Source organism: Leuciscus leuciscus, assembly GCF_965113295.1.
Source record: "Leuciscus leuciscus genome assembly, chromosome: 8".
Classification (NCBI taxonomy): Eukaryota; Metazoa; Chordata; class Actinopteri; order Cypriniformes; family Leuciscidae; genus Leuciscus; species Leuciscus leuciscus.
Window position 1 is genome coordinate 15,678,563 of NC_138732.1, and position 13,792 is coordinate 15,692,354.

At 39.9% G+C, this 13,792-nt stretch overlaps 1 protein-coding gene across 1 annotated transcript in view; it reads right to left on the reverse strand.

The window, feature by feature from the left end:
- diaph2 (diaphanous-related formin 2) overlaps positions 1-13,792 on the reverse strand; it is a 442,308-nt gene that overhangs the window by 396,957 nt on the left and 31,559 nt on the right. The window contains exons 5-6 of the mRNA XM_082178708.1: positions 13,192-13,296; positions 7,919-7,939 (exon numbers count right to left, since the gene is read on the reverse strand). Of these exons, the coding sequence (XP_082034834.1) occupies positions 7,919-7,939; positions 13,192-13,296 (126 nt within the window). The remainder of the gene's footprint in view (positions 1-7,918; positions 7,940-13,191; positions 13,297-13,792) is intronic.

A 13,792-nucleotide genomic window follows, 5' to 3' on the forward strand; every position in this document is an offset into this window, starting at 1 on the left:
ATAAAGTAAAATTATCAATCTAGCCAACATCCATATGAATAGTGTTGGTAGGTTTAACAGTTACTTCCCCTATTTAAAGACCAAACCTCAAACAAATGGCATTGTAGTAAAAAAAAAAAAACACACAAAAAAAACAGTGCTGTGCAGGTCTGAGAGAAACCCATTAGGTCAGTTCCATGGCAACAATGTGTTTTTTTTTTTTTTTTGATCTCTCACACACTAAAACTGCTGTGGAACTTCAATTTAAAGATACTTACTGCCATCTAGTGGCTGCTGGGATTTTCTCAAGGAATATACTGCACCATCTCAGTCTCATCCAACTTCTAGTCTCTCAGGCAATGGACAGTTAATCATATGGATTTATACACATGCATAACTAGACAAACTGAAAACGTGCAAACAGCGTATCCGCTAAAAATACACTGAACAAAACAAGAGAAAACATTTAGGAGAAGCTGACATTCCAGGAACACAATCATGAACAAATAAAACTAAAACGCAGCCATTTTGAAGGGTCTATTTCTCCAGAGCCCCCTTGAGAAAAAGTGCAAGGCAGACTAAACGGTTTGTGACCCATCCTTGATCAAACCACGAATTGTTAGGCTTGGCCATTTGGGGAAGTGCTTAAAGTGTGTTTGATGAGCAGATAATGACGGCTCACTGCTGAGCGTCCAAGGATGACGACCATAAAATGTGCAGCCACGAGACAAACGCCACACCTTATTAGTGCTGTGATTTGCCGACGGGGCCACAGGGAGTCTCGGAGGGAGACGTCGTGGATTTAAGCGAGGGAAAATCTTATCAATGGAATCAACCAAGTAAAATGGTACTCTTTGACTACTACCCAATAAGCTAATGAAATAGCTTCTTATTAGTTCAAGGCTGAAATAAAGGCAGAAAAATAAAATGAAGAGGAAAGTCGTGAGCATTCGAAATACATTGTTCCCCAAGAGCTGTCTGCGTGTGACATTAAAGGCCCTATTTTAACGATCTGAAACGCAAGTATCAAACGCAAAACGCAAGTAACTTTGTGGGCAGATCTCGGGAGCTGTTGCTATTATACCGGCAGGATAAATGACTCTTGCACCAGATGCAAATGTAAAATGGGTTGGTCTGAAGTAAATACATTACTCATAGGTGTGGTTTGGGCGTAACGTGCAATAAACCAATCAGAGCGTCATCTCACATTCCCTTTAAAAGCAGGCGCGCTTGTTCCATGGCGGGTTGCTATTATAACAGCGGATTTGCCAGGCGCACGCCAGGAGCGGTTCACAGCCGAGGAGACTGACGTTCTCGTCAGGGCCATAAAAGACAGAAAAGTGACATTGTATGGGGCTGGGAGAAACCCACCCAAATTAATAATATTTATATATAATAATATATATAATATAATAGTATCCTGAATAATTTGGGAAAATGTGTAAGCTAGATTTGTGTCTATTTTTTCACATCTTCATGGACACCACAATGATCTCCCTCGTGTGGTAATATTTTTTCCTTGTAATTATACGGTTTGCAAAAATGGGAACTGCTGCGTCTGTATAGATGAGAGAAGCAAAGTGTAAGCGCGTTGTGCACACGCTACATTATGGCCAAGAATGTGCCCTTAAAATAGCATCTGAATAATGTGCCACTGACTTTAGACTAGGTTTTTCCTGGTCTGTGGCGGAATTGTTTTCTGAAACTGCAAAATAGCACCAGGGAACGTTTGCGCCGGAACACACCTCCTCTTTTCGCCGAACCGCCCCCGGGAGCGCAAGTTCATTCCCTAATTTACCGACGTGCGTCTGTGGAGGGAAAAGTCCGCTGTGTGTCGGGTGCAAAATAGGAATGATACACGCGTCTGTGTACAAAGTCAATAGCGCTGGGTGGAAGATAGGGCCCTAAATGCGGATATTTCTGTGTTCATGGCTTTATGGTTCAAGTGAAACTATCTAGCAGACTACCCTAATTGTAAGAAAAGAGCTGTCCAGAAACCACGGAGCAAGTGCAAGACCTTAACACCCGAAGTTAATGAAGTAACTTTGAGAAAGAAAAACAGAGACAACAATGCTCCTACTATCATTAAGCCAAAAAAGCAGCAGGACTCCTACAGCTAAAGTGATGATGCTGATGTCTTCGGTAAAGCTGTAGTAAAAAAATACGCTATGTACAATAAATACATCACATCTAAGGCTGGAAAAAGGGCAAGAATGTGAGGTAGCGGCATTGAAAGGTGGTCAAGGAGAGTGACGGGACAAGCCATTACCAGATCTCCTGACCTCATAACCGGAGCTAAGAGCAGTACGAAGGGAAGTAATAATATCTAGGTGGACGGAGGGACAGCTGGAATAAAAAAAAAAGAAAGATAGACAGGACTTGCGAATATATTGCTCAAGTCGCAGCGTGAACATCAAATGGGCTCCTCTCATTCAGAAGTCGCGTACAATCACGAGAATGCTCGTTGCACACACACACCTACACACAAACAGAGCCCATCTCTTTTCCCTTTAATACGAGAACACCATGTCCACTCTTGGCTCCCTTTCATCTTCTCTTCATCATAATGAGATCCCGCTCCCCTCTTTTGAAGGCTGGAGTGCCGATTGTTTGTTTCCCATTGAAAAGAAGGCCACGTGGCATAATGCAGCAGCAGTCAGCCAGCAAAGAGACCTTTTGTGTCACCGGTGGGAGCTGGTATTGACATATGCCGCCAGTCTATCAGGTTACAATTCTTTACACACTTTCTAGACTGCGTGTCCTATATGACAAGACATTTGTCTTTCTGGTGTGGTCTGCCATGACTTACAAAAGACTTCTGAGCGCTTGTGTGCAATATAACATTGTACGAAGAGAGAGAGCACGTCAAACTGTCTGAATGATGTTAGAAACGGCATTTATTAGTGTCGGCTATCCTGAAAAATGTAGGACTGCTTTATATTCAGGTTAGATAAAATAACCGCTACCTTTATATCTTGCCGTTTCCCATATGAAATCAACAAACCTAGACTCTGTCTGGGTCTGTGAAATGCAAATAATTCCAGCCCCAGAAAGGACTGGAAATGGTATTAAAGATAAATCAATCGCATTGTACATGACATTTATATATTAGCACTTGACTGAATGGAATTAAAATTGTATGCAAGGTTGTGGTTGTACCAAACAAGCACTGAAGCATCAGTCGAGACCCCACAGGAGATGAGGTAGGTTAGGTGTCGCAATGAATATTGCACTAGTGTCAATCTGATCTCAACCCGGAGAAACTTCAATATGCCTGAGCTTGGAGACGCAAACAAAACTGAAACTCACAGGTCTCAGTTTCCCAGACCTGTGGATCACTGGGATGCAGTGACAGGACCAACTCAGTATCCCAGATCTGATCAGCTTATGTGATGAAACCAAGCAAAAAGGGGCAAAAATTAAAGACCTTCCTATAGAATGAGAATGTCTTCTATTATAACATGGCTCAACCATATAGGTGAATTACTAACATCTATGCTACATTTCTATTAACTCGCATTAAAGGAATAGTCCAAGTTAAATACAAGTTAAGTTCTATCAACAGCATCTGTGGCATGTTGTAAATTACTGCAGAAAATTATTGTGACTCCTACCTCAGTTTTCACTGCAAACTAATTAATACCAACACATTATTAGTGGTGTTTTCTTAGGTAAGACAAACCTTATCTAATCTATTGCTAAGTATTAAACTTCATAACTCGTCCCCACCGTTTGTGCTACAGGCATAAATCATGCCTCAATTGTATAGCTCATTAAGGAGAGGTGTGCTATTACTTTTCTAAAAAATCAGACTTACAATTTCACCTGAAGGAGAAGAAAGAAAAAAGAAAAAGAAAAAAAAGAAAAATCACAGACTTGCACAAAAGGAGGGACACAAAGGTATATCTACAGACTAGAATATTATTGAGAATTAGGCTCTTGTCTAACTTGGGCTTTATTATGCAACCACCTAAAAACCACCCAGAAGCAACCACCCAGAAGCAATGCATTAACTACCATTCAGCAAACACATAGCAAAACCCTGGCAAACACTCAAAACTCCAAAGTATTATGTATTTTACACTGGCCATTCTCATTTGCTTAGAAAAAGGTTTAAAATTATAGAACTAGTACTAAAATTACTAATTACGCCATATTACTACAAAAAAAGATAATTACAAAAAAGAAGTGACAAAAACCCATAAAATTACTAAAAATAAAAACTAAATTTAAATAATAAATAAATAAATAATAAAAATCAACAGACACAACCATCACGTAGAACAAGTGCAATTCCTTCAACCTAATTAAAATGAATCTATAAAAACGATGAAAAGGAACAAAGGGGGGAAAAGGTTATTGGATTTATTTTTTCCTTAGGAAGTCTTTTAAAGCACCAAGGACATGCTCCCTATCAAATCAGTTCACACTCCAGTACACAATTATCATTAATGGTCAAAGTGAAACAAAGAGACCTTTTCAGACTGAGGCATAGGTAGGGATCGGCTGTCCTTGATTTTATTCAAACTTAGCTTAGTTTAAAAAGGGCCCTCTCCACAGACGCTTGCCAGTGCCAGCGAGGAGCAGATCGAGTGAAAGAGGACGCAGTGCACCATCACTGCAGAAAAGCCTTTAAACAGGCGCTTACAATGAGCCTGTACAGCTGTGGTACAGATGGGCCTTGGAAAAGGAGTATGTTGGGTAAAAGTCTACCGATGAAACAAGTGGTGCACACACACAAATGCCAAGGTTATTCATTACCTTGGGAATACAAATTCTGGAGTATATAGAAGCGAAGGGGAGACAAAAAAGCAAGGGTAGGGAAGGTAATTGGAGAGGAAGAGAAGTCAGTCAAAATGTGAACTGTTCTGCCTCCAAATTTTCAACAACAAAAGCCTGTATATGATATAAATAGAAGAGCCTTTATATGATACTCAACATAACCATAATGCAGTGCAGAGCAAAGATAATAGAAAGAAGCATAAATTAAGAAATAATTAGAAGGCAAGTGATATACTCACAACAAACAAGAAGCTTTTTAGGACATTTTAGCGGCACTGAGGTAAATCATCAGCAGACAATGTAATTGAAAAACATCATTTGGAGGATACATTTCATTGTTTAGAGCATTCAAGTCCAGTGTCTTAGTTTGGATTTAAGAGTTATGACGTCAGGTGCATTCAAGTCACTTTGGTCGGAGCAAGAGGGTGATGTACCTTTTCCACAAAAAGATTTTTTAACCCTACTTCTATTTGATTTTTGTTTTTTAATTATTGAAGGTGTTGTGTAAATTGTTATATATCATATCATAATTGTACAATACTATTGTATTACGTGACCTATCTAGTTTTATTGTAAATGGGGGGGAAATTAATTTACAAAAAATTATTCTATTGCGTCTACCATTTTTCTCACTGAAAAGGCCCTAACATAACTTGAATGCATCAGCAATGCATATAAGCATAAGCATCATATCAGACTGTACAAAAATCCTGGATACTAATGGGCAAACTGTTGTTTTGTGCAAAATATTAATAATAAAAAAATCAGGAATGGCCAAATGTCAAATTTCTTCGCCACTGTTTTGCTCTTTTTCACATATGACCCTTTGGTTTCAAAGAGAGTATTTAAGTGTTATACCCTTTAAAATAACGAAAAGATACATGTCATATCACCCAAGAAAGGGCCAGGAAAGGTCTTTGTCCCATGTGAAAAGAAGCTAAATCATTTCTAAAATACAAGCTTTGTCCATTATTTTCTCACCGACAATACCAGGGATTCTCAGAGAGCAGCTGCACTCTAACAGCCCTAGCAGACTCCTGTCCCTGAGGTCTCAGCGGCTCCTCTCTCTCTCTCTACCCACAACTCTGAGCATGTCGCCATGTTTCCGTGGAAACAGGCAGTCTCTCCTAACTGCTGGGCTGACTGTGTGATTACTGATCTCCTCCTGAGGTCTAGAGAGGCTTTGCAGGTCAACTCATGTGACCTTAACAGGTAACAGTGGAACCGACTTCAGGGCCAAACACGATTGGCTGTTGTGTGCTGGTTGTTTTTTATTTAAGCACGGGGAGACGTGGTCTTCCAATCCCTCACAGAGGGGTTCATCAATTCCACGCCGATAAAACGTGGGCATTTCGACAGACAATCTATCATTCTTAGCCTGACAATCAAAGCAACAACATTCCTGATCAATTGGACACCGCGGAGGGGCGGCATGCACGGCGTACGCCCCCTCAAGTCACCATCATCATCACCATCAGGCTGCGTTGATACAAACTGCTGAGGCGCATGTGACTCAGCAGCATGCGGACACGCTGACCAGCGAATTTGAGCCCTGCGAGAGAGCGTGCTGGAGAGATTTCATCCCTGAGGGAGACGGGGCTCAGGCAGGTCGGTCTACCTCCAAACCACATTGACAGCGTGAAAATCGCAATCTGCCCAGCAAGAGGGCATCATCTTGGTCGCACTGAACCTGCCTTCCACAATAAAACCCAATAAAGGTGGGATATTGGGAACGAGAGAAACAGAAACAAGGTGAATAAAAGAGCTGACAGCTTCCCTGCAAACCCTCACACTCCCCCATCCACAGGAAGTGCACAGAGAAGTCAGACGGAATGGCAGGAAGTTCAGCAACCTCTGAACTGCGAGAAACTTCAAAAAGGAATGGACTTGTTTGGGTTGCACACTGTCAGACAGTTCTTCAATAAAACCGATCCCAAAGTAACTTTCCTGCTCTGCCCTGAGAAATGATGCAACATTCAAAACATACTTCCATGCTCATCAAATCAAGCAGGTTTTATTGCTGACAGGTTATAGAAATTTCACTCGACACAATTCTAGGCCAAGCGGCATGAAAGCATTGAATGAACAGGCCATCTCGCTGCAAATAAATGGGTCTATTGCGGCAGCTTATTGCTGTATTGTAAATAACATTTACCTGTGCTTCCTTATCTTCAAGCTTCCTCACGTACATCTACAGGCCTTTCTCATAGCTCCAGCAACACAATAAAACAGCATTTTAAATGACAAGTGACACTTGCGGAGGCAATAACGGAGCCCCTCTAAATAAATAAAATAAAACAAATAACAAGCAGCCTCATATGGGCTATGCTACCGCACTACGTGAGAAATAGTAAAAGCCAGTGTGCAATTACCGCATTACAGAGCTGTGAAATGAGGAAACATTGCCATCTCCCAGACAGTATATATTTATAAAGATTATTACCATCATTTTTGAGAAAGTGGGGGCGAGGGGCGAAAGTAAGTGACAATAAACAACATGAGCAGCGATGAACATTTCAGAAACAATAGTGACATGCTGTAATGTTACTGGGACAAAGACATGGCTTTGCAAATGGGTTGTGCTGAACGTCCCACTGCAAAATGGAACATATTTATAGGATGGGGGTAGGGGGGCGCACTCAATATTTATTTTCCACTGTTCAATCACGGAACGTGTGTGTGTGGGAAAATCTAATTAAGTGATACATTCTCAGTATGCTGTCTGGGGGGAAGAATGAACACAATGAAACCCATTTAGATACAGAACATTAGAATAAACAGATTAGATTACAGATTATGATTATTTGCCTAAAAACTATTGCTCATCCTTGGTGTTACAATATTTAAATGCTAATATGTGTTAGGCAGTGATCCATTTCAAAGAAAAACTGCTTAAACTGACAAAAAAAGGTTCTAGTTTATTCTTGGAGAGCACAATTGAGAAATCACTCATTTCCAAATGTGCAATTTACATGCAGGGATTGGGGGGTGGGGGGGGGGGGGGGGGGTAGAACTTTCAAATTATAGCCTATAAACTACACTAACGCTGAAAATAAAATAAAAATCTAAAGCCATAGAAATGACTTTTCTATTTACACAAAAAAAAAGGAGGGAAGAGAGAGAAAGACAAAGACGAATAAATAATTTTTTTACTTACCGGAATTTTGCTCCCAGTTATCTGCATGCAGCGGTCAGCGGAGGGAAGTTAATGTGCAAAAAGACACAAACAGCACAATCATTAGTAGGCCAGAATCTCTCCGGTACTATCCTGCTAAAGTATTAGAGCTTATACTTAAATCACTATCACACTGGCCCTCTCTGCTACACTGCTTTAGTCAGCTGAGAATTACACACTTAACAAGGTGGAGAGAGAGAGGGTTTAGACGGACACTAAAGACAATGTCTGCCATTTTGATGACTGCTTGGAATTTAAGGATCATGATGAATTGATCTCTGATTGAATTTTTAAAAGCATCTCTCTGTTTGCTCATTGGTTTTGAAGACTTAAAAAAAAAAAAAAAAAAAGGCTGGTGAAATGATTGATGTGTGAAACGATTGATGTGAAAATGTCATGTTTTAAAGTAAATAAAATAATCTCAACAATCTTTTGTTTTCAATCCGCAAATCATTACTTCAGGACAATCAAGCAGTTTCTATATTAAGGGCATTTTTGACAGTCAATACAAAAATCCAGAGGGGATTGGCACTCAATGACATTCTGTATGATTCTAGTAGATTTTTACTAAATTAACCCCAACATGGTATTTTATTCATGAGCAGATGGCCTCCTAAAATGCCTCCATAGGCCAAAAATCAATCAAATGTCACTGGTAGTTTCTATCAAGTGTCAAATTATACATAGCTCAAAGCTCGATGAAGTCAGCATGTTTTTTTTCTTGGCCAAGCCGTAATGACAATCACTAGGTTCAATATCTAGGGGAAGGTTTTCTTCTGGGAGCATAATTTGTTCTACAACTGAAAGGGATTGTACTGAAATGAGCACTATTCTCACTTCAATAATACAAAACTGGAGGTGGTAGTTTCTAAATCTGATCTGCTCTCTTTCTTTTAACATAGATGTCCTTTCTTTTAACAAACTCCCACAATCCCATTTTTAGGTTAAGGTTTATGACAATAATAAAGTAAATTTTAACAATGCAACCTTTTGATCGAGAGTGCTACTTTTGAGTCTGGAAAATATGCTCAAACAAATCATTAAGGGTTTGGGTCTTGACCCTAAACAAAAAGTCACCTGCTTGTGCTTTCACCAGACATGCTGGGTGACTGCCAAGTATTGTTAGCACCATTTTGGCTGGGTTTGATGAATGTTGTATTTTTATTGCAGCCTGATCAAAAGAACAGACATTATCTTGAAACCACATAAAGAACTGTCAGGGAGGAGCCTGAGGGGAAAAGCTGCTGCTAACATCAATTTACACAAATTTCACAAAACAACACCTCATTGTCACTTTACTGTGGTATTAATGCTGTCAATTCCTGAGGAGCATGAAGAGCATAAAAAAAATGAAAACTTAAACCAGATGATGGTAATTGTTGTAATGCAGAATTAGGCAGTCATGTAATATGCTAATTATAAAGGAGCTCTATTATGAAGAAGCTCCTGTAAACAAACTTCAGAAGAAATGTCATCTTATCAAGGGATGGGTATTTATATCCTCGTTCCTGCTCTTCTCATGACCATCAAATGCTCCATGATACAAATCTATTCATTTAATTATTTATTATTAGCTCCTGCATTCTAGACAGGATCATATCATCTCTCAGAAACTGTCATAAACTATTACAAGAACTTGTGCTGTAATTTAGTTTCCATGTCTCTGTAATACCACAATATTGACAATGTGCACGTGAATATTTTGGGTACAACTTTGTTTCCTTCCCCCTCAAAGACCCTGCCTAGAAGATTTTTGTTTCTTACATAAATCATTTCATTTAAGTGCGAAAGAGTAAAGCAAAGTCAAAGCTTTTCATAACACTGGCAGAGCAAGAGAGAAATGACTAGTTAAAGACATGCTTTGGCACTCATGAGGACAATGACACCTGTCAGAGACTGAAAAAGCGAGAAAGCATTTCATGAAAAGTTAATGGCCAAGGATATCTGCAGAGCAGCGAGGCAACATTGGTTTTCATTGTATGTGGCTGTAGGTTATGGTCAGGTTACATATCCACTGCAAAATTAAGATGTTTAGCATTTAAAAATAGGTAAAATCTTCTCTTTTTTTTTAAATGACATTTTTATTAACATCTGTTGTTATTATTTTTAAAAGATTTCTTTTTTTGCGAGTAATATGTATATACTTAAGAGGGCTGTAGTTTTTAAATGTAAAGGCGCTTTCTCTTAATAAGACATTATAGTGGCGGTGGCAGTCATTTAAAAGCCTCATACTGAGACCCCCTGGAAAGTGTGGTAAGAGCTCCTAGCTGTGCATGCTGAAGGACTCAAGCGGGTGCCTCCAAGAAGAAAATGCTTGGATCTCAAATAAAGAAATAAATAAACAAACAACTAAATAAAAAACACATGCAAAGGACTTAATAAATATAATAAATATGCATTTTATATATTACTTTTCTTTGGCAAATAGCTGTTCAAAAATGTTCAGTGTAAAAAAAAAAAAAAAAGGTGTGACCATATAATATAATGAAAGCATGCATAAATGTGTTGCAAGGGAAAAGGTGTTGGCTGTAAATAATAAAAGGAACTGTGAACCATGGGAGCTGTAACTTTGTGTCACACAAGCAATAATATCTGAGCTATCAAAGAGGACAGACATCGCTGGTGTGAAACTTCTCTATTCTTCCGTCTTTCTTTTATTTCATCGCTCTGCCCTCCTGCCAGGCAGGAGCTGTGGGAGTCTGCCGCACACAGACAGGCAGGCAGGCAGGCTGCGACAGGAGTGGATCGGATGGGTTTGTTTTCCCACTAATATTTGCTCTGTAAAGCTGTGTGCTGAAACACAATCTACTGTAGGCAGATCGGCACACTCGGGGAGATAGCAAGCAAGATTAAGTGGGATGGATGGACTCCCATCCCTTCCTTTATTTAGACGGGTTTGGGTTATTAATGCGGAGGTGTGCAGAGGCCGTCTCCGTGCGGTCTGCTCTTGGCCTCGCTCACCCCTGCTAAATTACACCTGCAGCGGCTCAAGCGGAGACCACGGGCCTCCTCTACCGTCAGACCACCACTTAATTACTCCCACTCGCCAACCAAAGAGAGGACATTGACCCAGTGCTAGACAGAGACAGACAGCACAGCAGAGACTTTCTCTGGACATGTGTCAGTGTGTGCGTGTCAGCATTAGTCCAAGGAACTCACAACTCAAAAACACCCTTAGTAGCTATTCAACATACAAATAAAATTAATTTGAACAATGATTCCGAGAGTGAACAGAATGTGGAGGTTTTAGGTAAAAATTTGTCAAGTGATGCAAAAAATTCCTGCCATCTCATGCTTGTAAGAGATGTAAAATTTTAGAACATTGTTAAAGTCAACATGGAATCAAAATCGAGGGCATTTATGGCCAATGAAACTAGAAAATGTTACTACAAAAATGTATATAATTCATGATATTTGCATGACTGCAGGAATATGAATAACAATTCTCAAATTTAATTATAAAAAAATTTCAATCCCTCCCCTCAATCCTACAGTCTTTTTTTTTTTTTTTTTACTAGGAAACACATCACATAATAGAATTAAATGGACGAATATACCGCTTTTCTACTGTCGGGCCAAACCGTTCTCTTTGCTTAACCGTTCCATTACGTGCCGATCCAGCCCAGCCGGCACGGATATGGTTTCATTTTCCACTGTGCAAAACTGAGCTCTTTGGAATGCAATAGAAATGTGTCAGTTGTTGCCTTGGTAACAGAACGGTTTACTGATAAGATGTAAATAGCGACTGCATTATGGAGGATGATCAGATATTTATTTTATTTAAAAAAATTTAAGTCGCTCAAATAGCATGTTTAGCCAGCTACAGTGAAACTGGTAGCCAGGCAACAGACAAGTGACCAATCCTGAGTGGCGACGTCACTACGCGCATTCTACCAGCCTTCGGTTAGCTAATAGTGCTGAGAATTCCGAGCTGAGAACGGTTTGTAACCGCGCCGTGCCGAACCAGGCTCAAGTGGAAACATAACTGGAACCGTTCCTTAATGTTCTTAGAACCGTTCGACCCGACGGTGGAAAAGCGGCTATATTCTGTTTCATGTTGACTTTAATAGTTTGTCAGCAGAAAGACACATAAACGCTTTTTGACAAATAGGAAAATATCCATAAACGACAAGGGCACTTTTAAAAAAAAACTTTTTTGAAGAATTTTTTCACTGGCTTAATTAAGTTACATTAATTGTGTCATATAATTCAACAATATAAAATAAAAACAGCAGTATAATTTGTACAAGGCTGAATATTTGTGCTACTCCCACATAATCGGCAGTATGCAGATATGGTATGCAGCTTGGTTAGTAGCTTGAGCTGAATGTTTAAAAGAGGAGGAGTAGGAGGAGATCTCTGGGTGCTAAAGTTGAGCATTACAGGGAAAAGTGTGTTGTGCCTGTGTTAAACATCTCTTATCACATAAAAGCACATCTCTTCCCTAGAACGGAGAGCACACGTTCCCAACCTCCTCCTTGCTAGTCAGAGCGCTGTGTTCTGCCTCCACACTGACATGCTGCTGGTGAGTGCCTCTGGTGGTGCTGAGGGGGCTACAGGGGTACACAGAGACCTCCACCCTTCCTACTTTGAGACTACAATACTAATATATGTGGCTCACTGCTGCAGAATTCAATCATCTCTGATTATCATCATTATTAATAATGCTGGTTAATTATCATGGCCGGGAGGAAAGCTAATGAAAACGGACACTGAAGGCTGGCCAGAGGAGCCGCCCACAGAGCGGGTGAGGGGAACATTGGTGTTTACGTGGAGTCTAACCTCGGCAGGACCTACTTCATAAAGGGAATGAAGAGAATTCGCCCCAAAAGCCTTGGATTACCCCGCGAGGCGGTGGCGTTCCAGCCTTTATTCATCTACGGTGATGAAAGAGCCATGTTTCAGCTTACCGAGCAGAGACAGTGATGCGTACCAAATTCTAATGAAAACTTGATCCCCGGCAATATGAAGCTTTTGGAAAGTGCAATACAACAAAAGCAGCCTGATGAGCACCCAGGAAAAAAAAAGGTGAGAGGGGAAAAAATACAAAATAAATAAATCAGAATAAATAATAAATAAAAGAGCTAAAGGAGGCGGCAATCAAAGATTTGGGGCTTTAGCAAGAGAGGCAGAAAGCAGATCAGGTTAAGCTCATTATTCCGTAGTGTCTCGTCATGTGGTTCATCCCCACTCTCTCCTCTGTCTGTTTCTCTCTCTTTCTTAGACCGATCGCCCCAGTGTCGCGGTGCACTTACAGATTTAGCCGTGGCAGAAATATACTGGACCACCATCTCCCGTTTGGTGCTCAGGTCCTTTCCTCGCAGAGGGGCCTTACGCTCTTCATTCAGGTTCATGTCTTCCTGTAGACACAAAAAAAAAAATACAAATTATATATATATATATTTAATATTATAATACACTTTAAATATATTAATAAATAAAAAACATAAATGTAATCTTTTTTTAAATCATTCAAATCTGCTATTTGTTCTCACAGCACATTCATGATCACACTAAGGACACTGTCCTATAGAACCAAGGTTAGAGTGAGTCATAAAGCCTTTATATATGTTTATCAATTCCATGACAAGTCAAGGAGATGTCATATGTGCAACAAAGAGCCTCTCTCCGAAGATACACCCAGGATGCATTTCTATGGAGCCATGCTGCCCTCTGGTGAAGGAAAAAGGGACTGTGTTCTTTGCTTTCAAATGAGACCCATGAATGTGTGGGTGTCCGCAAAGAGGAAAAAAAATGACAGACAAATGAAAATACTCAAGGAGGAAAGGGTGAGGGTTGTTGATTTCAAAGCTACGTGTACATCTTTTCATCAAGATTTATTTATTATTTATTTAT